Raw genomic sequence first — 25568 nt, 5'->3', positions numbered from 1 at the left:
CTGTAAAGCAGTATGACTGTGTCTGGGCTTGGTTTGGTGAGGGATTTTTTCCCGGTAAATTAACAGTCACTAAATAGAAGCTGCTTCACTGATATTCATATTTTAATTTTTTTCTTGATCTGAAGTGCCTTCTGAAGTGCCATATCATGAACGTTATGAAAGCCTCCAGTATTTTCAAGTGTGTAAAAAAAGTACAGCAGGTAATACTGTACTAATGTTGTCTGATGTTTTCTTTATTTTCACCTTCCCCTAGGATTTGGTTCTTTATCTGTAGCTCTTTACCACGATGGCTTTTAGGTCGTGGGGTTTTATTGACTGAGAAACACAGATATATAAATGTCAACATTTTAAATAAATACAATTACTTGTTAAAGATTCTGCATAATCCTGGTTTTTACTATCTGTGCAGCCTCTTCTGGTGCCACAAATGATGCTCTGGCAGAAGATGTTTCATTTTATTAAACTGTAGTATACTTATTCAGTATTTTTTTCTGAAATGTCACATTCTGACATTAAAACAAGTGTCGTAATTGTTGTGTGCACTGTAGCATAGTTACCTTACTATGGGAAATAGATACATTTCCTGCAACTTTTTTTAGTGTTGAAAAATAATTATTTTCTTGGCATTTAAGATAGAAGTTTGTAATCTAAGAAAGTACAGAGCTCTTTTGTTAAAATCAAATTTATGCTGTAGTCAGGTTATAGTAAGTATTATTTTAATAGCACTTGTCACACATACCTACAAGAATGCACTATTAAGGTGGCAATAATAGTTGTGTCCCAGTTTGTAACACGTTCAAAGCCCCAGTAAGACATTGGCAGAGCTGCCAGTAGAGGTTTGAGCCTCACTTGTGGAATTGATCTGGGCTGCTGAATGCAACGGGGTCCTGGTACAGCCCTGGAGTGGAGGGTAGCTCATTTAGCTACCTGCTGCAGTCCTTCTGCAGAGGATGTGTCAGTAATTAGCTTCCTGCTCGCTGGACCACTAAGTGCAGAACTATGTTTTTGTTCTAGTCCAATACATTGTCTTGAGGAAGTATTCCAGAGCTGCATTTCCAGCTGGTGACACAGAGCTGGTACTGGTCAGCAGTGCAAAGTGCACTGGCAGCAGGGCAGTCTGGTGCTGGTCATGTTCAACATCTGTATTAATGACATGGCCTGTTGGGATGGAACAAACCCTCAGCACCTTTGCAGGGGATATCAAACAAGGCTGAGAGGTTGACTCCTCTGGAGATTAAGGTTGCCATTCAAGGGAAACACAGTAGGCTGGAGAAAAGGGCCTGACAGACCTCTTGAAATTTAACAGTTGTAGATGGACAGGATTACATGTGTGTCAAAAGAACCCCCTGCTATAGCACAGGCTAGACATCCACTGACTAGGCTGTAGCTCTGCAGGAACAACACCTGAAGGTCCTGCGAAAGGAAAAGGAGAATGTGAATCAGCAGGGTGTCCTTGCTATTAAGAAACCAGCCATGTGCTGTGCTATATTAGCAAGGATATAGCCAGTGGGTCAGGAGAAGGGATTCAGCACTTTGAAGTCCATCTTTAACATAGTGTGTCCAGTTTTGGCTCTTAGAGAGGGAAGACACTGATCTTGAGGATTGCCAACTCTCTCTTCCCTGTGAAATAACTGACTTGTGTCCTTGTAGCAGGCACAGGTTCTTTCTTGATTTTATTCTGGTAGCTGTTACCCTTTTACTGGCCCATGCTGTTTTCTTGTGGCTGTCAGAATGACGCAGGTATTTTCATGACAAACACTTACAGTTAATGCAGGTTTCTACATGTGTGAGTAATTTTTTAGAGGAAAAGAAGGCTTTTTTGGTAATCACATAAAATCTTGAAGTCCTGTAAGGAACTGTGTCTTGCCAAAAGGATGTCCTGATAGGATACATTACAGGACATCTTAATTACAGGTGAATTTCTGACTTCATGTTTTGCCATTCTTGGGCTAATTTTACCACATTTCGCAATTGTCTAAATGCATTTTACCTGTGTCTTCAGTGTGCATGATTGTGCATGCTATGAAAAAATAATTATAGATCTGCAAGAGCTCCAAAGTGTTTGAAGCTTGAAGTAGGGGAGAAAACTTGCTCAATTCTTACATTTTAGAATTTAGGCTCTAGCTCTCCATTTTCTTAAAGCTTTCCTTTTTATCAGTTGGCTAACAGTAGAAACTTTAGATTGTATCTGGAAGCCTGTTTTTTAATATATCAATAGATAGAAATAGTATAGCTGGAAAGAGTAATTCTGCTCAAAGGAGTGCAAGCAAGAAATAGAGAAATTTTTTTAAATCTTTTTTATCTTTTTAACATTTTTCAACATTTTCTTATGAACAGATGACTCTTAAAACTGAAATTGCCCCCTTCAGTTGCTGAAGAGCTGAGAAAAAACCTCAATTTCTGTGAGCATTTGTTGTTGTACTGTAGGGCTTATATCATCTACTTCTTTAAAGTAAAGAGCCTTTTATGCTCAATTGTTGTCTCTCTATAAATAATTCTGCATAGGTGTACAGAATATATAGAACACACCACAAAGATATAGATGACGGTGTATATATAGATACACCACAAAATTCTATATATAGAATACACGACAGAATTAATTTCACTCTGTTAACAAGTGTAATACCAGTTGGTAAGGAGCATTCCTTTAGAGCAGTGTCCCTTGAGCTAAGCCAGCGTACTGCTTTTATGAGGTCGGTGGTTATCTCCAGCAGCGCCCGGTAGCTGATGCTGTGCTGCGATAAAGGCCTATCGCTGCGGCCAGCCGCGCTGTTCAGGGCACGCAGCTTTCTCACTCTGACGCTGCTCTGGTTTTCAGCCAAAGAGAAGAAAAAGCAGCTTGCTCTTGAAAAGGAATAATCTTTTAAAAATGCTGCTTTAGAGCACTTCTAAAAGTCCTTTGTAAAGTTTTTTTATTTAATACATGGTTGAGTATATATTGTGTTTGTATAAAATCCACAGCTTTCCCAGGGAGAGAGAGAGGACAGGCTTTTATCTTACATATGGTGTATATACTATTTACACATATTGCAAATAAAAGTCTTAATTTCATACTCTGAAGGGCCGAGTTCTGCTATCGTGATTTCACTTAGATTCAGAAAGTGTGGGACAATAATCCTTTTACTAGATGGCCAATTTTGAACTGAACAGTTTATCCCTTGCATTGTTATTGCAGTTCTTCATTGATGCTGTGAATTTCTGTCTCACTTCAAGGAAACAAATAATTTTCTTCCCCCTCTTTGAAGTTTTTATACCCTAGGTCTTCAGGAATGCTATTCTGAAGGATCAGTTGTTTTTCCTTGTAAACATCAGAAATCACTTGGCCTAAAGTAATTTCATATTCCATTTTTGTCAGTTCAGCCTAAAGACTGACTTTTGAAATGGCTATCTCCCATGTAAGCATATATTGTATGGCTGTCTAATCTATGCATGCAAGCATTGCCTAACTAGAAAGAAGGCTGTGATGTTGTTAAAAATATTTTAACTTTTTTTAAGATAAAATGTATTAATCCTATTTTGACTCTTTTGATCAGCAAGATCATAACTCTTTATTTACATGGCTTAGTCTAGTGGAAGTAATTTTACCTTTTAGGAATGTAGGGTCTGTCAGCCCTGGAATTTATTCCATACTGTGTTACATCTTGCTTCTGTTTGATGTTCTCTTTAAATGCACTGGAGCACACTTGCATGTTTGTACATGCCACACTCTTCTCATGCTGCTGAAATAATGAAGCATGCCTGGGATAAGTGGGATATGTTAAATGAAAGTGAAGTAAAATTGTAAGGATTTCTATGCTCCAGTTGTGGTGCATTTAATTTTACTTCATTTTTAATCTCTGACATTCAGCTTCCAGATATGATTTAAAAGCTTTCATCCATCTTTCAAGCTGTAGACTGCTAGTGTTCATTGCTGCAGCAAGAAGGGCTTGCACCTCAAAGAACTCACTTGGGAGGTGGTAGTATGCCTTTTTTTCATTGCTTATGACCCTTAGTTCTAATCATCTTATGCTTTTTAATGCATTACTGTGAGTTGAATTTGCTTCCCATACACTCACCTAAGTTCCAGAGGAAGTCCAAACAAGCGAAGGTCAAGGACAGACTTTGATGAAGAGAAATAAAGTGGAAGAAAATGAAAACCACTTGCCAGTGGCAGCAGCAAGGTATTTGTGAAATAGCACTGCTGAAGACATTTCACTTTGCTGTAAGAGATTTTGTCCCTGTTTGGATTGAGGGGAGCTTCTGTCGTGGAAGTTGCACCTGGACGTGAGCTTGTTAAAAGCTGTTTTGCAACACGTCTGAGACACCAGTGCGTGGTGCCTAATTCTGCTGGTATCCAGGCTGTATTACTTACCACAATACCGAGAAAACTTTCAGCAGTGTTGAGAAGTTAGGGGCTTGTAGTTAGAGTTCACTTGAAATCCTTTTGCTTCAAATCTTGACCAATATTGGCTACCTTATTTTTGGATAAATTTCTGGTTTAATCAAGTTTTGAGTCTTTTCGTCTGTTTCCAAAAGACTTGAAATATCTTTGTGGTCTGATATTTTGGATCACTAGAGGCTTATCTGTAAGAAAGAGTTATTAATAGCTCAGGTTTTGCTTCTAAGTGACAGTGGTCATGCATGCAAATCATTCTCTGCTTATGGTGAAGGCCTTTAGCTCTGGCTGTTGTGCTGATGGCTTGAGGGAAAATTTCACAGTTGTTCAGGTGATGTCGGAGCTATACAGATAGAAAAGTGCTTCTGGTCCTGCAAAGTGTGGTTTCAGAATCCCAGTGTTCTGCGCAGTTGTTCGCAATTTGGAAGCAGGTTTGTAAATTGCCCTATGCTTATCACAGCACAGAACGTGGTGCACTTGTAGAAGCTTATTGCCACTCCTGTGTCGTAGTGTACCTAACTCAAGTTGACTGCACTGAAATGAGGTAAAGTGTGAGGTCAGGAGGAGGGAAGAGGACTCATAGTACTGGTAGTGCACATCTTACGGTGTGAGAGTGAGGAAATTCCAAACTCTCACACCGTGGTCCTGCTGTGTTGCAAAAGGAACTGGGAGTTGCATGCGCTAAAGTGCCATTCTAGGAGTTTTCATTTCTTACATGTCACTTTTACATTTTTTTGTGCAGTTTTAGTTTGAGGGTGACCTTAGAGGATTATGGGGTTTGTGTAGACTAATACTGTACAAAGCTTTATCTCTGCCTACCAAAGTGTGTTGGCAGCAGATAGTGTGCAATATGTTGCACGTCATCTCTTTTCACAGTTCAGTTTGTGACAGCGAGAGCTTTGAAGGTAACTTCTGTCCTCTACCTGTGCCTTAAGCCCATCATGGTGTCAGAACAACTCTCTAAAATAGAATTTTCTGGAAAAATTAGTATTAAAATTTTACAGGAAATTAACAATTTTCAAAACAGGTAAATTTTTTCGAGGAAAAACACATTTCTTGAATGTCTGGTTTTGCCTTTTTTCTTTTTTTCCCCTGAAATGGATGTTTTAATAACATGGACTTCACAACTGTTTTCTGTTATGTCTCTAGTTAACTAGTGGAATTTTTTTTTTTTTCTCTAAAATAATTTCTTTTGACTTAGTGAGAAGAGGTTGTTTTAAGAACATAGATAAGGTGTAATGCATCATAGATACTGGGTTTATTTGGGTTTGGGTTTTTTTAGAATCAAGATAACGTTTTGGATTACAATTTACAGTTTCTCATAATTTGTAAACTGTTAATATGCCTTACTTTTAATACTTGGAATTAAAATCTGTAATTTCTTTTTAAATACTTTTCAGTTATGTTCATTGTAAGATTTTGTTGGAGATCTTAAAGTGCAATTAGGTCATATTCTTAGATCAACACATGCTTTCTTGAAAAAAAACTAGACTAAAAAGCTGGCTGCTGATTGCCATTTAGCAGACTTCCTCTTCAGGGTTGTGGTGTGTTCGTGTTCCCTTTACAGTGCGCTCATAACAAAACCCGGAACCACACCCCATTGTATTACTCTAAATTCACTCTGCTCGGGAGTTGATGGGTTTTCTCCCCCTGTTGATCTCCTCAGTGTGAGCAGCTGTTTACTGGAAAGCACATGATGGACCCTGAGTTTTCAACAGGCCAGAAAGCGCTGTCTTTTGGCTAATGAGATGCTAATGGGCAGCATTATCTCTGGAATAAATCGAGGAGGTGATTGAAAGCTTTGTTGATGTTGAATTTCTCAGAACATTTAACACTGCAAGTTAAACTTGTATTCAAAAAGCATCTTGTATCTAGCTGAAGGGGTCGTAAAACAAATGTTAGTGAAATGCATCAAAGAGTAGAATTGGGAATACAGCACTGGTGATACCCAGAATACAATATAATACTTACCCTTCTAGTTCAGTGAACTTTCACCGTGGTTGTACATTGTTAGTGTGTCTGTAGCATCTATTCTTGCTCTGTCATTTGGAAAGTGTAACTTTGTACCTCTGATATGTTTGTGAGGTTTCGCTCAGCGCTTTGTCAGGAGCTCTGTGGTCTCCTCCGTGTGATGTAGCCCAAGTGTTCACATAGGTCCCTTCCACCTTAGTAGAGCTTACGTGAATTGAAGCCTCAGTCAAGTTTTGGTAAATGAAGGAAACCAAGTGTTGGTTGCTGCTGTATTGTGGTTGTTGAGGATGCACCCAATGGAATATTAAATCTCTACTAAAAGAGGAGAAGGGGAGGTTGTCATGCAAAGCAAAAGGGCTTCTCTGCAGCCTTAATCCGCATAGATCAAAAAACAAGGCAGCAGCAATAGCAATCTCCATGTCCTGAATTTATCACAAAGGCAGACCATAACTAGGTGATTACTTTCAGGCTATGGATCTTTTGTCCTGGAATCTTTTTAGGGCTGCATGTCACTATAAGCCATAGTTTCAGCTGTGATTGTGAATGTGGTTCTTTTCACTTTCTTTTCTATTCCCTTCTCATCTGCTCAAAAAGTAAGGAAAGTGCTTTTAAGTAGAAAGCTGCCTGTGTGCCAGGCAGTTAATGGAAGTCATTTGGTATTTTGATCCTACCATTTTTCAGCAGCTCTTTTGAGACATCTCCTTTAAAACTTTTTTAAACGTTTTCCTGCTGCAAGAAGGTTTTTTGGAAATAGTGTATAGTTGTAACTTGCACTGCAGCCCAAAAGGCATACATAGCTTGACACGATAAAAATAGTAAACATAATTTGAAGTCATAGCAACTTTGAATGATAAGGGGGTCACAGGAGAGTTTTTTCATCTTGCTCACAATCTATGGCTCAAAGAAAATAAAAAAGTCTGTCTCGCTGCTATGACAGACAATGCAAAGTACACTAAGCTCCCCAGTGCTTCTCTGAAAAAAGTGTAGTAATTGCATTTGGTGGTAACCTCAGGATGTTGTTACTAAGGACTCATCTTGCCCTTATCAATTTTATCTATCCATGAAGAAGGGGAGTGCAGCTTCGGGCAACCACGAAGTAATTTATTACTCTCTGTAGGACCTTGGTCATTTAGAGAGTTCTTGGAAGTCTTCAGTCAGGAACCTATTAATACATAGCATCTCAAAGTACTTTTGTAAGAATCAGTTGTGTAAATGTCTCTTTGCACTCTGGCTTTGGAGTAATTAATGGAAATGAAAAGAAGGACGTTTCTTTTACCTTTACTGTATAGATGCAATTCAAGGGAAAGTCTGTACAACATGACAGCAAAGCCAACTCAATTCTTTTTTTAAACTGTGGTCAAAACCTTCCTTTGATTTCGGTGTAAATACAAGAAATTGTTCAGTTCTATTATAAATTCTGGTTTTGTTTTTAATACTGTTATGGTTTTTATAAAATTTTCTTCTTAAAGATTGTGGATTATAGTTGATAGTTGGTTCCCGTTTGTCAAGTCTCTGATCCTACTCCTCATCTGTTGAACCATCTTTTTACATTAATGATCTTTGTCTTAATCTTTCCCTATAAAAAGAAATTACTCCAAGTAAGCTGGAAACTTGGCCTTAAATTTCTCTATAAGGAGGTGAAGAGAATTGGTTAACAAAAATGTGATTCACCATAGAAACAGCTCAGCCAATAGTATGTATGCAGTAAATTAACTATTCCATGGTACTTTCATATTTAATACAGAACATAGCAACAAGATGATGGCTTGACAACAATAGCAGCTGCATGTATTTTTTTTTCCTTTTTTTGAAAGAATGTTCTTGTGGGAAAAAATAGATTCCCTTGAAAGTAATTTATATTACAAGTTTCATCACAGAAATTCTGTGGGTGGATACAATAGCCTAGAAATTAAATTAGAGATTTGTATAATAAATGATAGGTTTGATTTGATGTGACACTTCTAGTCTCTTACAAGTGACATAGCTACAGGCAATAGAATAATCTCTTCCCCTTGTGAAGATAAATGTTGTATCAGACCAAGCTATCTTATATTAAATTACAACTTCCCTTTTTATTTTTTTACCATATGAAAAGATTCATGAGACTCTTGGTTAAATAATAGCATGACCCAATTATAGGAGTACTTTGGCCAAAATGTCTTGAAGATACTTTCTATTATCAGGCATGTGATTAATTTTTGTAGGAAACTGCCATAACAGACCTGATCTGAAAAAAGGAATTTTCCTTTATGCAGCATGTGGCATGATTGTGGCCATACTGAGCTACAAGGTGCTTTTCTTATCACAATTCAACGGAAACCCTCAGATAGAAATGAAGCATGATAAGAGGAATCTGATAACTTGACTGTCTTTCTTGCAGGGAAGAGGTTTATAGTATGTGTGGCTCTTACACAACTTAATTGTACTCAGACCATTGTTTTTCATGTTTTTGCAGAGAGAAGGAGCAAGAAAGGGAAGAACAGTTAATGGAAGACAAGAAAAGGAAGAAAGAGGATAAGAAAAAGAAAGACTCTGCTCAGAAGGTGGGTTTTGATATTTGAATTCTTTTATCCACCTGAAACATAAATAGTATTGGTGATAATAAGATGTTAAATTGTTTGTATTTGAACTTAAAAATTGATTGCTTAGAGTGGTGCTTCTTTGAAGACACTTTTCTGCATAATTTTCCTGGAACTGAAGTGTTTAACTTGGATATTTCTTCTCCTTAGAGTGCTATGTAAAATAAAAATTTTTTTTGATAGAAAGTGTTTAAGTTACTTAATATGGCTTCTTTGGATCTCTCTCTACACAACTGCTGCTTGTTTGAGGTGTTTGTGGATTGAAATACTGATGAGCTTTTGCAATTCTTGCAGTAAAACTGAGTAAATATTTATTAGAGCAGGAAGATCCTTTTTTTTAAAATCATTAAGGACATTTATATGAAATATTTACTACTGAAGATTCCGTTTATGTATTTTGCTAAGTATTACTTGCATTTTACATTTTCTGTAGCTAATAGCACTTTAGCTGAAGTCTGCCAGTTCAAGTCTGAGTTGTGGAGAATTTGTAAGTCACCAAAAATTGCTTCTGCTAAGAAAACGAGTTTAAAACTTAGTGTACTAGAAGTTCTGTATTTTGCAAAAAACATTGGCAGATTCTAGAACAATCATTCTAGGAGGTAACTTGACAGAGGAGCTCCAGTCTCTTAGGGTGTTATCCATGCTTTTTACCAGCAAAATCCTTTCCAGGCTTCCCAGTATAGGATAGGTGCAACCACTCTGGAGCAAGTCTAGCAAAATGCCTTCAAGATGATTAAGGGACTGGAGGATCTGACAAATGAGGAGAGGCTGAGAGTGTTACGACTGGTTCTCCTGGAGGAGAGCAGGCTCAGGGGATCTGATCAATGTATGTTAATACTTTGTGGAAGGGAGTGAAAAGATGGAGGCAGACTGCGGTGTCCAGTGGCAAAGCATAAGACATTATGTACATATTGAAAGTCTGCCTAATCATAAGAAGACTCCTTTTTTGTGTGTGTATGTGGCTGAGCAACCATTGCAACAGGTTTCCCAGAGGGGTTGTGGTGCCTCTGTCTTTAGAGGCTCAAAACTGAGTTTCTCGTGGCCCTGTGCAGTCCAGTTTTGATGATTTTGTTTCGACTTGAGAAGCCTCTTGGGGCCAGGTGGAGGACATGTGTGGGAGCTGTGGATTAGATTTCCAGAGGCTGTTCCTTCCAACATCAGTGATTATGTGAAACTTAGAGCAAAAGGCTTTACTTTCTTTCAGTACTCTTGTTTTTCAGTTGCTTCAGTAACAGATCAGGTGATAAAAGATCACAGTGTTCCCTCTTAGATTCTGTGGGTTTCTGCTGAGAACAGACAGCACCAACTTCAGTTAAATCTTGGCTTATCCAGGGTCTTTTTTAATCTGGCTCTTTCACCAATTTGAGTCTCTCAGTTTAAACTGGGTGCAGATAAACGTGTGTCAATTGTCTTCATCCAGTTGATGCATCCCTAAATAACAGTGCAAAAGATCAGTTTCTACAGATAAGGTCTCTTCACTGTCTTTTGCCTCAGTGTTGGTGCTGCTTAATGTTCAAGTACCAAAAACACATGTAGAAACCAGAAAGAGCAGACCCTTATGAATAAAGAGTAAAGACTTGAGGATTATGTGCTGATATTCACTGATAAAAGAGAAACTTGAGAAGGCTGTGCTGATAATCTTGATAACAGTGCTGTGTTTACTGAGGAATTGGTGCTTTGAATACAAGAGATTTGCCAGCTTTCCTGTGTGGTCTCTTACCTAGTAAGTTGCTCAATACATATTCTGCCACACTCTCAGGAAGGGTAAAGACTTAGTAATTTAATCTCCTAGAAGCCAAACTTGACAGTAATAGCTGGAGATAGGTAAGAATAGCAAAGCGAGCAGCCAGATGGACAAAACATAAATGTGTGTGTTTATTCTTACTGGCTGTGGAGGTGTTCACCAAATAAGCAGCTATGATTTCAGGGTACCATTTTCAAGCTAAGTTTGTTTAACATGAAACAGTTGTTCTGTCCGCATTGTCTGAACCTTGAAAAATAAAGTTAAAAAAAAAATCACTTTAAGGGAAATTATACAAGCAAGTTCACAGCTTAAATATGTGCTTGGTGTCCTGGGAGCTGTTTGGTAGCTCCTCAGTAGGCTGAGATTTATTCCAGCTTCCCATTCACTGTGACTGCTCCCGCCCTGCTGATGCTCATAGGTTGCCCACAGAGAGATGACAGCTGTAAATATGAGACATTGTCATATTTTTTTCAGCTTTTGAATTTTAGATGAAAGCAATCACAAAACCAGATCATTTTGACTAGGAGAGAAAGACATTATAGGCAGAAGGGGGTTTTTTTTGTCTAAAGTAATTAGTGTTTATCGTATAGAATTTTTCAAGGATTCAGTAAATGTTTTTTATCCAAGTAGACAAGTTACTAATTTAGTAAACGTGTCTGCTGCTGACTATGGTAAACTTATCAGCATTACCAGATTGTGTTAATTATTATTTTTTTCCCCTTTTCCTTTAGTAGCCAAGCATCAGGGTCAATTAAGTGTGTAACAGAATCTTTAACTGTTACAGAAGATCGTGTAATTTGATGCATACAGGATTTTTCATAAGTGAAGTTGAAAATTGATGTGTGGCTCGGTACAGACATGGTTTTGGTACAGATACATTTTTATTGTCCTTGAGGCTTTGGGATAGTGTATGTCTGTGAGGTTACAATGCTTAAGATTTTGTATTTTAGTGAATGTTCCACTTTGCATATTGCAGTTTTCATCTTTCCAAAGTAAACGATACCATAGCAATTTTAGTGCTGTGTTTTTATTCTTTACCATACAAAGGAGTTCTGGCTTGGTTAGTTTCAACAATAAACTGCTTTTTACTTGTGCTTTCATTATTCTATACTGTTGCTGTGTGCTTTCCAGAAATATGGACTAGTTCAGCAATTTCTTTTAAGAATAGGTGTCATAGAACCTGACACATGATGATCTTTAGGGTTTTTTCATTATTGTGTAGTGGAACTCATGATGGACAGGTTAAAAAATGCTACAATACACACTATTCCAGAGAATATACCAGTGATGTGTTTGTCACTGCTGTAGCTTGAAATCTGCTATGCTGAAACAATGTAGGGTACAGATACAAATACAAACCCATGTTGAGTTTGTTGGCCAGCGTGAATGCTCATTTCAGTCATTGATTTCTTGTTGCTTTCAGTAGATTTACTTTATAGGTGTTGCTGGTACTCTTTATAAGTGTGGGAATGAATCCAGTAAGGTTTAGAGTTACTTCTCCTTGGAAGAGATGTTCCAGGAAAGGTGGAATGGGAAGATGGCAGAGAGACAGACTGCTGTGGTTTCTTCAGGCCCCAGCAGTCTACTGTAAGGATACTCTCGCAGAAGGAAGGTTTTGTTACTCTTTAACTGAAATACTTCATCTCCAAACTGTAATGCTATAGCACATGTTTATTTGTGCTTTGGAAGCCCATGTTTGGGATGAGGAGGAGGATTGAGTACTTAAAATCATGAGTGAAGTATGATTGTTTCTGCCAGGGACTTTTGCATCAGGCAGAGTTATTATAGCAGTTGTAGTACTTTGAAAACCTTTGATATATGTGTGTATATACAACTAGGAATACTATTTAGACTTTTGTAGTTAATCAGATGGTTGTTTTCATTCAACAACAAATTCTGTTCTTTTGCTAATAGTTTATGGTTGTGATTTAGCACAACATGTTCAATGTTTGTTTTGCACTGCTTAAAACTCTATTTACATTCTTGCTCTTAATTTGCAGGTCACAGATCAAAAAACCAAAGGTAAGAATCTTTGATCCTAAGGAGTACTTTTTTATTGACTTGAGCAGAGGTTCAGATCTTTACCAAAACTGTTAGAAAAGGAAGGGGACATATGAGTAAAGATGAAACACTGAATATGAGTATTCAGAAGAAATAAGTTGAGGTGATTAAAATGGAGAAGCTACAACTATTCTGCAGATGTGTTGTCAGCATCAAAATACTTGAAGAAAAAATGAGGATTGTGGACAAGATAGGTTAGCTGAAATACTCAGTTCTCTGTTTTACAACGGTTTTAGAGAAACCAAGACTGAAACCACCTTTATAAAGGGAATTAATGACAGCAAAAGTACTGCTTATAGAGAGGGACCAAAATGAATGAAAATTGCTTGGGTTTGGAAACTTAAATTCAGGCACATAAAAGTCCAATAGAGAAGACAGGACTGATGAGTGAGGATCTTGAAAGTTGAACTAAATAATTTAGCTGTTGTAAAAATATATTTAATCTTGCTTTGTGTATCAGTTTTTGATAAATTTTTGGGGGAAATTTCCATTAGTGAAATAAAAGCACGAAAATAGTAACTTGATTTTATGGCTAACAAGAACTTTTTGGGGTTTGGGCAATGAAGCGTATCTAGAGAAACCAGAAAACCATTAAAAATTAAAATGTGGTGAATAGTGGATTCATGGTTGCCAGAGAGAGACCCACTTGTGTTGATCTCACATTTGTAAGAGTACAAGTTTTACTAATTGTGCTTAGTTTGTCTAGTGTCTCTTGAGCAAATTTTGTGATGGTGTTAGCTCCTCAAGGATTTGTGGTTTTCTTCTTCAGAACATAATAGTCCTCAGGAGCAGCTTGTCTTTGCTTCTGGGGGCACCTGGTGACCAGCAGGGCAACCTTAAGTGAGCCAAAGGCTCTGTGTAGGACTGTCTTTTGGGTGAGAGTCAGCTATTACTGCGTTGCTGAAGAGCAGCACAGACAACTCAGATTTGTTACGTCCGAATCCAAAAGGAGGCAGGTTATTTCCTATCTTTTTGTTTGTTTAGGCAGTGGCTGCGCAGCCTAGTAAACAGGTGAAAACTTGGGTTCTGATTTCAGATTTCCCATAAAGATGATGCTGCATAGCAATCCAAAAGCCAGTTGAAGATCAGGAAGGTGGAGCCAGTTACGTTTGACTGCTCATATTTTAAAATTACCCACTGTCTAGGGTATATTCTTTGCCAACTTTACATTTGCAGGAAGTTTTGGGCTTAGAGCAAAATTGATGAACCTAGAGTTTCGTCCTAGACTACAGAGTTGCACATGGGAGCCAAAGGTCTGCTGCTACTGCTTGTTCCTGCTTCTTTAAATTGTTTTTGGTTGTTGAGAAGTTGGAAGCTGCACAGTATTTAAGAGATTAAATAATGAAAGCAAAGAGTCACAGTGAGTTCTTGTAGCGAGCACAGGTTTAAGTGGAAAAACTTCTAATTTTCATCCTTCCTGTTTTTCAGTGCCCGAAGTGACGAAACCAAGTTTAAGCCAACCAGTGGCTGCCAGCCCAATTGGCAACTCTCCATCGCCACCAGTCAATGGTGGCAACAATGCCAAAAGGGTGGCAGTGCCGAACGGACAACCGCCAAGCGCCGCCCGCTACATGCCTCGGGAGGTGCCGCCGCGATTCCGTTGCCAGCAGGACCACAAAGTGTTACTGAAACGTGGGCAGCCCCCTCCGCCATCCTGCATGCTCCTTGGGGGTGGAGCAGGGCCTCCCTCCCCAGCAGCACCAGGAGCAAACCCAAACAACGCACAACCAGTGACAGGAGCACTGCTGCAGAGCGACAGTGGGACTGCAACAGGCAAGTGATGATAATAAATGATACTAAAGGAAGGTGTTGGTGCATGGCAGAAAAGGGATGGCCGAAATTGTACATAAGCCTGTCATTATATGACAAAACTCAGGTTGCTTTTTGGGAGCTTCTGCTGTTTCAGTGTACACGCTTCTGTTGGCAGCAATGGATATAATTTTTACTACTAGATGGAACGAGAGGTTTAATTTTTCAAGTATGTTTTGAGTGGTTTTAATTGGTTGCTGAAATGTTCTGCAGCAAGGTAAATGCGAGGCACAAATAAACAGCATTTTATGGTTGTCACTGAGTAGTTCCTAATGGCTCTTCAGGTTTCTTTGACATGAATTTCCTGTCTTGTCACATTTTTGTATCATCTCGTAAAACAGGCATGTAGATGCCAGGTCTGCAAAGGGCAAGTGTCTGTCACATCTTGTCTGGATGAAATACAAAGATGACCTATTGCTCCTCGCTTCTGTTTTTTGGTAGTAATATTATTTTTTATACTTAGGTAAGCCTTTTTGTACAAGTGGAGACTGTTCTGTTTTTACTTTTCCATTCATTTTGTATTATAGAAGATAAATTGATTTTAGGGTTGTTTGGTGAGCATGGGGAAGTTAAAGCTGCTCCTGAATTTTTTAGAACCTTGGTGAATTGCAGTAGCTGTAATATTTCTTCTTTAGTTGTAATAACAGAACAAACAAAATTCCACTCAAAGTATCTGCCTTCTAAAGAAAGACTTAGGTGACCTGTGAAGTCAAGGACAGCTTCAATTCTAAGAGTAAGGATTTTTTAAAAAGAAATATTTAATACTTGAAGGTCAAAAAGAAGAAAATAACGATACCAGCATGTCTGAGTTTTCTTTGAAAATCATGCCAGATCAATGGGATCATGATTTTCTTTACCATCATGGAAATCAAACTTTTTTTAGTTCTCTGTGGTTTGGACTTAAAAACAGATGGCTTGTACAGTATGAAGTGAGCTAGGTGGGATGGCTGTCCTTATTAAATAGGATTCTAGAAAAAATAATGATGCCATTTATTTTGTGGTTTCACTACTAGAATTCATTTGTAGCGAATCCCTGTTTGACAGAGTATTTATCTTGTCTTTGATAATTGCAGTTTAATAAAGGAGAATGTGACTGTCAAACTACAATGGCAGAATTCTTACTTTTCAGTTTAAAAACAGATGTCTTGGAGATAACTTATTTTGGTAAAACAGCTGAAACAAAACACACACTGAAGTCTATGGTTCCTATATAAAATACTGGTACTGGTATGCCTTCACAGTTATTGTAGTAGACTGGCTAAGAAAAATTTGTGTTAGTGAAGCATTCTAAAAGTTTTCAAAACTTCTCATGAGTAACATTTTTTGCTGTTGGGTGTAGTATAGAAGGACCATTTTGAAGTCTTTTGAGAGGCTCCTTAAGTTGTATGTATTTATTTGACACTTAATTTTTTTTTCTGAAGTTGAAATTTGATAGTACACATTCTCATATTTTTACACTTCATTTAATGGTGCTTTAACACTGTATTAGCCAGTGGTTAGGTGCATTATCCTGATGTAAGTCAGGAGTGCCAGGAAAGATATGGGTGCTTGAGACCTGCCTCACCCCATCCATTTTTCTGCACCATAACGAGTTAACTGGGCTGGGGATCTGACTTATATTAAAATTAAATCAGGTTTGTTTGTAAAGCTGATTTCAGTGTGGATGACTTTTACCTATTCACCCAACTGAATATCAATGAGAGCACAAATGCTAGCATGTGAGAGTGTAGGTGTGCCAGAGGAGTGGGAATGAGCAGGTGAAGAAGAGAGACACTGGGGCTGTCTTAGGTGCTTCATCAAAGTGCTTATGGAAGTGCAGTGTTACCGGCCTCGTACATTGCTGATCCCGCCTCACAGCTGGCTGTTGACAAGCTGAACTTCAGTTTTGGCCCAGTTTGGTCGAGCATGTATGTACTGCTACTATGGTTAAATTCATGCCACATGAAAGGAAACAAAAGCAGGTTCCCAATGGGGAAGATCATGCAGCTTACCTACTTGCTCACATTCTTATATTCACTAGATAGTCATAGGTGGTGTTGGTGAGGATTTAATATTAAAAGTCAACACGTAATCCTTCTTCACATCGACCTTTTCCTACCAGGATTGAAATCCTTCTGGCAAAACTAGTGTCCTGAAAGATGACACCAAGTATACTATTGTCTCATACTTATGCAGGAAACTGAGATGATGGGTGTTCTATTTAATTTTTCCAATACCAGTTGTAATTCATGACATACAAGAGAGTTTTGGACAAAAAGGTTTAAATTTTGTTGTTAAAAAGTCTTCCAAAAGTTATGATTATTGCCTCTGTCAAAAACAGCAAGGGAAGACTGGTTTCATAAAACATACCATTAAATTGTGTCTTAGCATGCTATATGTGAGCAAGCACCCCAGTCTTAATACTTTTAGAACATCTTCACAGAAATTAAATGTTCTGTTAAAGTCACTGATTTGAAGATCTTGCTGAGTTCAGAGCTGCCTAAGCATCATTCATTGGCTGAACCATTTCTAAGTTCAAAACCTTGCAACTTTGCAGTCTTTTGAGCTTGTCTTTGTCTGTCCTCTCCAAGTTCTTCCTGTGATCTGTGTAATCAGAAAGTTTTTTAATTGGAAGGAAAAAAAAAGGGTTACTCTGTGCTAGAAAGATAGATGGATCAAAATATCAGTGGAGTCATACTTCCTTGCTATTGTTCAGTTTGCATTTGAGGTTAAAGCAACAGAAGGAACAGAATGTACTTAGGAACTGCTTGATCTTTTGGATCTTGGTGGGTGGGACTTAGTGGTTGGAGACAAACTACTGTTCATCAATATTCAAAGCTTACAAGGGAGTTTTAACCTTTGCTGTAAGTCTGGATCCTCATTGGTCACCCTCAGTGAAGGGTGATCCAGAAGGCATTCATTAGATGTTCATTGTTTAAGCTAATGAACTGGAAGCCTCAGGCAGGCACTGAAAGCTGATCTTATCGTCTATTGAAAGCATTGGCAACCAGAAATTGTGATCTTTACTTTGGAATATATACCGTAGGAATTGAGTCTGGGAGAGGGGAGTTACCCATTTTTTTAAGCTGTTTGCCTTATTTTCATGGAACCTGTCCTATGAGCTGGTACTGGTAGTAACAGTATACATTCACTTACGAATACTGCTGCAGCTGTTACTATGGAGTTTATGCTCTGCAAAATAAGTGGGATAACCGATATCAAAAATCTGATGTTCTGTGCTTGTAAATAATTGGAATTACTAATGACCTTTTTGCGTGTTTTGTTGGTTTATTTTCTTTTAGATTCAGCAATTGGAGGTGCTGCTGCTTCAAATTATGCAAATTCCACTTGGGGTCCTGGAGCCTCCTCCAACAGCGGCACCAACGCCAACCCAACTCACATCTGGGACAAGGTGATTGTAGACGGGTCTGACATGGAAGAGTGGCCTTGTATTGCCAGCAAAGATGCTGAGTCTTCTTCCGAAAACACCACCGATAACAACAGTGCCTCGAACCCTGGCTTGGAGAAGAACGCTCTGCCAGGAAGCACCACTAGTAACAAAGGAAAAGGAAGCCAGTGCCAGTCTGGAAGCGCTGGAAACGAATGTAATCTTGGGGCCTGGAAATCTGATCCCAAGGCTAAATCTGTTCAATCTTCCAACCCTGCTGCCGAGAGTAACAATGGACTAGGTAATTGGAGGAACTTGAGTGGACAAGACAGAATCAGTCCCGGTTCTGGTTTCAGCAACTTTAACCCAAATAGCAACCCATCTGCTTGGCCAGCACTGGTTCAAGAGGGCAATTCTAGGAAAGGAACTCTGGAATCTGATAGTGGTAGCTCCAATGCACAGATTAGCACAGTAGGTCAGACCTCTAGGGAACAGCAGTCAAAGATGGAAAATGCGGGTGTTAACTTTGTCTCTGGCAGAGAACAGGCTCAAATTCATAACACTGATGGACCAAAAAATGGAAACACTAACTCCTTGAACTTAAGTTCACCAAACCCTATGGAGAATAAGGGAATGCCCTTTGAAATGGGCTTGGGGAACCCTTCCAGGAGCACTGACACCCCTTCTCAAAGCACTGGAGAAAGAAAGACTGGGAGTGTTGGATCTTGGGGTACAGCTAGGGGGTCTTCTGGAACTGAAACAGTCTCTGGGCAGAGCAATTCTGGAAACCATGGGAACAATGGAAAGGATAGAGAGGACTCTTGGAAAGGAGCTTCTGTTCAAAAACCTAATGGGTCAAGAAGTGATTCTTGGGATAACAATAACCGGTCTACGGGTGGTGGGTCTTGGAACTTTGGCCCTCAGCATGCAAATGAAAGCAAATGGGGTGAAGGGAACAAATTAACATCTGGGGTCTCTCAGGGAGAATGGAAACAGCTGTCTGGGTCTGATGAACTGAAGATTGGAGAGTGGAGTGGTCCAAACCAACCAAATTCTAGCACTGGAGCATGGGACAATCAAAAAGGCCACCCTCTTCCTGAAAACCAAGGCAATTCCCAGGCTCCCTGTTGGGGAAGATCTTCCAGCTCTGCAGGAAGTGAGGTTGGAGGTCAAAGCACTGGAAGCAACCACAAAGCAGGAAGTAGTGACAGTCACAATTCTGGACGCCGATCATACAGGCCTACGCATCCTGATTGCCAGGCAGTCCTGCAGACTTTGCTGAGCAGGACTGACTTGGACCCCCGAGTGCTTTCAAACACCGGCTGGGGCCAGACTCAAATTAAGCAAGATACCGTGTGGGATATTGAAGAGATGCCACGACCCGAGGGGAAGTCTGATAAAGGAACTGAGGGGTGGGAGAGCTCTGCCACACAGACAAAGAACTCAGGGGGCTGGGGCGATGTACCCAGCCAAAGCAATCAAAACAAGTCTGGATGGGGTGAGCTCTCAACCCCAACGGAGTGGAAGGACCCCAAAAATACTGGAGGATGGAATGACTATAAGAACTCCAATTCTTCTAACTGGGGAGGAGGAAGGCAAGAAGAAAAATCATCTTCCTCTTGGAATGACAGCTCTAGTAAGGATCAGGGGTGGGGTGGACGGCAAAGTAATCAAGGATGGTCTTCTGGAAAGAACGGTTGGGGAGAGGAAGTTGACCAAACAAAAAACAGTAACTGGGAAAGTGCAGGAAACAAGCCAGTGTCTGGTTGGGGTGAAGGTGGGCAAAATGAGATTGGAACTTGGGGTAATGGTGCAAATACGAGCTCTGCTTCAAAGGGTGGATGGGACGATTGTAAAAGAGCTTCAACATGGAACGAGACGGGTCGACAGCCCAACTCCTGGAACAAGCAGCAGCAACAGCACCAGCAGCAACAGCAGGAGTCTTCTGGTTCCTGGGGTCCACCGCCCCAAACTCCAAGTAATGGGCGGCCTCCAAACCCAAACTGGAACAATGGACCACAGCCAGCTGCCCCCAAAGAGGAGGAGCCTAGTGGCTGGGAAGAACCTTCTCCACAGTCAATCAGTCGAAAAATGGATATTGATGATGGCACTTCAGCATGGGGAGATCCTAGCAGTTATAACTACAAGAATGTGAATCTGTGGGACAAGAACTCACAAGGAGGACAGGCCCCACGGGAGCAGAGCCTGCCTACTCCAATGACTAGCAAATCACAAGCATCAGGTACTAGTCTTGTTCCTTTCTTCAGCAAGCTCCTGTATTTCCTTGTAACCTTAATGCATGAGAGAGGTGCTTGTAGCCACCAATTCTTGATAGTTCTGTTATATAAAGAAAACCAAATTCTTATTTGACTGTTTGGTTCTGTATTTAAAGTGTCTTTAAAATTTGAATCCATCAGTCCTCTGCTTGTTATGCTTCAGTAACTGTGATCTGAATGCTGGTCATCTTGCCAGGAAAGGAAATGTTTGTTAGCTGGCAAATCTACATATTCAACTTGAGCTCTGAAGAACAGGTTAAATTACAGATTCAAAAACCTTTAAGACTGAGTCTAGCCATAAACTTAATAAGCCCAGCACTGCTCAGTCCATGACTAATCTGTGTTCCTCAGTGCAAAATCTGCAGGTCTTATAATATCTCCAGGGGTGGTGACTCAACCCCTTCCCTGGGCAGCCTGTTCCAGTGCTGGACAATCCTTTTGGTGAAAAGTTTTTCCTAATATCCATTTGAAACCTGCCCTGGTGCAACTTGAGGCCATTTCCTCTTGTCCTATTTCTTGTTACTTGGGAAAAGAGACTGCCCCCAACGTGGCTACAGCCTGCTTTCACATATTTGGAGAGAGCAGTAAGGTCTCCCCCGAGCTTCCCTTTCTCTGGACTAAATAGGATTTTTTGTGTTTAATTATTAGAGAAATGGGGAGAAAATCTTTACTTATTTTAGTCAAAAACATTTTGCTCTGAAGCAGTCAGTTAACACTTGAAATTTAATATGTCTGTGACAATTTTTTTTTTAAATCAAGTTTGGCTTTGCTGTATGATTAAAGAATACTTGGACAAATATTTTCTTCTTTGGAATAAGGACAAGAAAAAGTTATGTAGCCTGGAAATGTATTAAGGAGTTATTGTTATGTAATCTTTTCCTCTGATTCAAAGACACTTTAAAGAATTCTGTCTTGATGTAATATGTACTGCAAATATGTCCTATAGTCAGTATATAAAATCCTAAGTTAGATGCTTGTAATTAGTCACAAAAGTTCACAGATAGGAGGGACAGTATTACATGATGGGTTCATGTTTAATCTGGGAGAAGAGTATTACTCATCATAGCTTTCTCTTCCTTTTCATCCCTGGAGGTCAGTGCCCACTCTAAATTAGTTGTGAATGATTGTCAATTCTGTTGCACCCACGCTGCTGAGAACCCAAAGTTCTCAACAAGATGAACGAAGCAGTAAGTTAATGACGTGGTGCTGCACTGCAGTAAACAGTTCATTGTCTGAATGGTCTGTAATGAAGCCTCTTTCTCCTTTGTGCAGTCTGGAGCAAAAGCACTCCACCTGCTCCAGATAATGGTACGTCCGCCTGGGGTGAGCCAAATGAAACCAGTCCTGGCTGGGGTGAAGTAGATGATCCAGGAGCATCGACTACAGGCTGGGGGAATGCACCTTCCAACGCCCCGAATGCCATGAAATCTAGTGAGTATGGGCCAGAGACCAGTTTCTTTGCAATTGCCTTGGAGATTTTTGTGTCTGGCCTCTTGACATGGTCACCTGTGGAAGAATTGTTATTTGAGGCCTAAAAGCAGCGTTGAATGTTTTTATAGGCTGTTGATGGATAACTATTAAATGTTTGTAAATGACTGAAACTTGGTCTTTTAAGGTAGTAAAAAATTTCCTAACTAAGCAATTAAATGAGCAACTCTGATTCTGGAAGTGCTGAAACACAGTAAGGAAATGTGTATTTTTCTCTGGCTGCCTACTTGTTACATAAGTCACCTTTTCTGATCGTGTCAGGCAAAGGCATGCACATTGCTGACAAATTTCGCTGTGGAGGCCATTACATCACTATCTATGCTTTGACAATGCACCTTGGCTTTGAATGGATTTTTTTAATTGTGTGAGAAAAATTGTAACTCTTAAGAACTGCATTTTCTAATAGAACCTAAATGCCTACCGGTGTCTTCTATGAGTGAGATGTTAAAATATTTTGAAAATTTACTTAAAAGTTTAAATTTTGTTATATTAAGAGTTTTTGTGGGTTTTTTTAAATGATATAACTTGTTTGTATACTTTTTATTTCACTCTAAGAAAAAAAAACAAACAAAAGCAGTGTTATTGCCAAAGTCAGTAACATTTGGATGTGAAGTTTCCTGCAGGAACTACTGATGATGCACCAGTGTTACTGAACTTGACTTGATGATACCCACTGTAAAACTGTTTCCAGCCCAGATGTTGCTTTTGCAATATGTAATTGTTTAAAATGATAGGGAGAATGACCCAACAGCAAACTTTCTCCTGTACCAATTAAATAATTGGCGATTTCTGGGGGGGGGGGGGGGGGGAAGCTTTGCTTCCTTAATGCTTCCTTAGTGTTACTGTTACAGCAGGCTTTTTTGGATGGCAGGCTTCCCATGCCTGCCTCTCACAGACTTGGCATTTTGAGGATGCTAAGCTGATTTTAGATGGCTGTCTTCTTTTATCTATAAAAAGATACCTAATTATGACCAAAATAAGAATTCTGAAACTGATCCACTGAAAATTCTGTTGATTGGTTAATGCTTAATACAGTCCTTTAATACTGTACGTGGTCACTTGCTTACCATGACTGGTCTGCATGTGTGCCATAACCAAAGAACTGCAGCCTATGCATGCTGTTCTGTATGTGAGCTGTCCTCAGCTCTAGAGCAAAATCTAGGGACAGGATACAGACCAACTGTGATCAGAAAAAGGAAAAAGTCAGTTTGGAGCCAAAGAAGGAAGCATAGATCAATATCTACCTGTTTAAAAAAGTACATTTACGTAGTTCTGCCAGCATTGCATAAGAAGTTTCCTGTTCAAGAGTCCTAGAGAGCTGTCAGTGCAGAAAAATAATCTCTGGTCATGTAGTATAAATAGTATATATTTAAGCACTGTTACCAGAAATAAATTAAAGCTGCAGGGACTACCCAGTATAACATTTTCAGATTGTGTTCTTGACTCTGCAGTCATAATACTTTATTGTAGCCTTTTCTGTGTAAGTAGCAGGATTGAAGGGCCACGAGTAGATTTTTTGCGCTTGGACCTGTATGTTTCATAAGCAGCCCTCAGTTTTAGTACCCAATTGAACAGACTTTGAAAGCTGTTTCCTCTAAAATATCTGAATATTTATTTATGATGCATTTTAGGGTATCTCTTAAACCACCATAAAATGCTGTGGTACTTATTTTCATTATAGTCAGGGTAGAGATCCCTGTGGTAGACTAATTGCAATTCCTGACTTTTTTAATATTCAGGCATGTCGGGTGTTTGCCTTCAGATTCTACTTAGTTGCTATTCCTAAAAGTTGTTTTTGTAATTTTATGGAAGAGTGTAGGGCAAGGGGAGTATTAAGGTTTTGAAGTGAGAGAGGTATGAATTGATAATCCACCTGAACCAGAGTCTTCAGCCCCCCTGGTTTTTGTATGTGCTTTGAAGGCTTTCATTTGCACTCAGAAATAGTAGGTTGCCTTTTAAATGCAGCTGTATCTGTATAAGAGGTCCCTATTGCCATTATGTCTTTAAAGGTTTGACATTTCTTTAAAATAGTTGCACAACATGACATGTGAACGTGCCACCAAATCTCTTGGGTTTTGGAATTCGTGCACAAGTTTTTACAGCTGTTAGTGAAGACATATTTTTGAATTTTTTTTTTAAATCCTTTGCGATTCTGATGATCTCAGCCAATGTTGCAGTGTCACATCACCAGCTGCATGGTTTTGTAGGCTGCTTTTGAGCTTTTTTTTTGTTTGTTTTTCTAAAGGTTCTAAATCTATGCAAGATGGCTGGGGAGAGAGTGATGGGCCAGTGACAGGAACACGTCATTCCAGCTGGGAAGAGGAGGAGGAGGGAGGAGTCTGGAACACAGCAGGCTCTCAGGGAAGCAGTTCCTCCCACAACTCTACAAGCTGGGGACAAGGAGGAAAGAAAACACAAATGAAGGTAAAATGCTTGAATGACTCATTACTACTGTGTTGTCTGAAAACAGTCTGACTGATATGTTAGAGCATGATGTAGTTATTTTTTAAGGTTTTGCAGAGTTACAGCAAGGTGCCTCTTAGTGTAAAAAAAGGGAGGTTTTTGGATTTGCTTTAATATATTACACCTGCTATGACTAATAAATCTTCCAGTAGGTGTCAAATTCTTTTGGTTTTAAGCTCCACAGCCATTACTAAATGAAAATAGGTATCCCAAGGCTATTTCTCTTCTCTTGCTGACACTCTTTGTTAGGCTGCTGCTGTTGTTCTTGCATAGCCTGCTGAAGTTTGCATTCCACAGTCCCTTTGGCGCATGAACTTCTTATTTCTGACAACTCCTGGATTTATGTCTGACTTATGTTTGTTGTTGTTGACATTTGGCCTCAAACAGGAGCAGGAACTTGGCTGTGGTCCTGAGTAAATTTCTTTTTAAGGTTTGTTTGCATTGAAGTTCTTTAGTACAGTAACACTTGTTACTGTACTAATATTAGAAGGACTGTGCTGTGTCTGCTTCTCATGAAGTTGGTAGGGCAGACTCAAAAGGCCAGGCACAGCGATTTCCTGAGATGTGGAAGTACTACTGTGATATGGTTGAGAGTTTCACAGTTCATGTTCTACAGAAATTTTTCTCGGGGACTTTTTTTTTCTCACTTAAAGCTTTATTTTAATCACCAAAACAACTGAAAAAATTTTCACTGTTGATCTGTGTTAGTATTGGTTTTGGTGGTCTCTAATTTACACTAAGACCAAAGAGAAACCCTGGTCAGTGCAGTGCCTCTAAAAGAGACACTATGCTAAAGGAAAGAAAGGAAGAAATCTGCCTCTGAATGTGCTGGATTAAAGAATGTATTGAACTGTAACAGAAGAAAAAGTAAACAATGTTCACAAAGCTTTCCAGATTGCAGAATGAAACTGAAGGTGTGATAAACATTCTACATGACAATGTTCAGTTTGGAATATCTAATAGTGGGCATTTGTACAAGACATAATATTTGGTAAATGTTTCCAAACATGTAAATACTTAGAGTTATTTTTTCAGGAGATTAGTTTCTCTGGTACCAAAATTTTTATTTTAAACATGCACATCTCAAGGATAAAGAAGAATTTAAGGAATCAAGAAGTTTCTTAAAAATATTTTACTCTTTTTTTTTTTTCAGTGTGCATTAAAAGGAGGAAATAGTGATTCGTGGATGAACCCTTTATCCAAACAGTTTTCAAATATGGGCTTGCTAGTAAGTAAATTTTTTTTTAAAAGAAAGTGCAACTTTGTGAAAGAGCTGTAAGCTTTAAATAAGTCAAAATACCAACTGTTTCACAGTTATTTATCTGCATCTGCTATGCTGGGATGTTGATTGTAATACCTGTAGTAGCTGGCTCTGAATGGCTTCTTAGAAAAACCCTAAATCTACTTTGTTTCCTAAGGTTACTTTATGATA

At 39.2% G+C, this 25568-nt stretch overlaps 1 protein-coding gene across 5 annotated transcripts in view; it reads left to right on the top strand.

Annotated features, from left to right (window-relative positions):
• TNRC6B (trinucleotide repeat containing adaptor 6B) overlaps window positions 1-25568 on the top strand; it is a 122483-nt gene that overhangs the window by 70355 nt on the left and 26560 nt on the right. For 4 of the 5 annotated variants that reach the window (XM_084206984.1, XM_084206986.1, XM_084206983.1 and 1 more), the window contains 7 exons: window positions 8805-8892; window positions 12673-12694; window positions 14162-14506; window positions 17824-20151; window positions 21458-21616; window positions 23919-24097; window positions 25290-25364. In XM_084206984.1, the coding sequence (XP_084063110.1) occupies window positions 8805-8892; window positions 12673-12694; window positions 14162-14506; window positions 17824-20151; window positions 21458-21616; window positions 23919-24097; window positions 25290-25364 (3196 nt within the window). The remainder of the gene's footprint in view (window positions 1-8804; window positions 8893-12672; window positions 12695-14161; window positions 14507-17823; window positions 20152-21457; window positions 21617-23918; window positions 24098-25289; window positions 25365-25568) is intronic. The other variant, XM_084206987.1, reaches the window with a different exon arrangement.

Source organism: Fringilla coelebs (genome assembly GCF_963513975.1).
Source record: "Fringilla coelebs genome assembly, chromosome: 5".
Taxonomy (NCBI): Eukaryota; Metazoa; Chordata; class Aves; order Passeriformes; family Fringillidae; genus Fringilla; species Fringilla coelebs.
The sequence above is the reverse complement of the archived record's forward strand: the minus strand, read 5'-3'. Positions and strand labels throughout refer to the sequence as shown.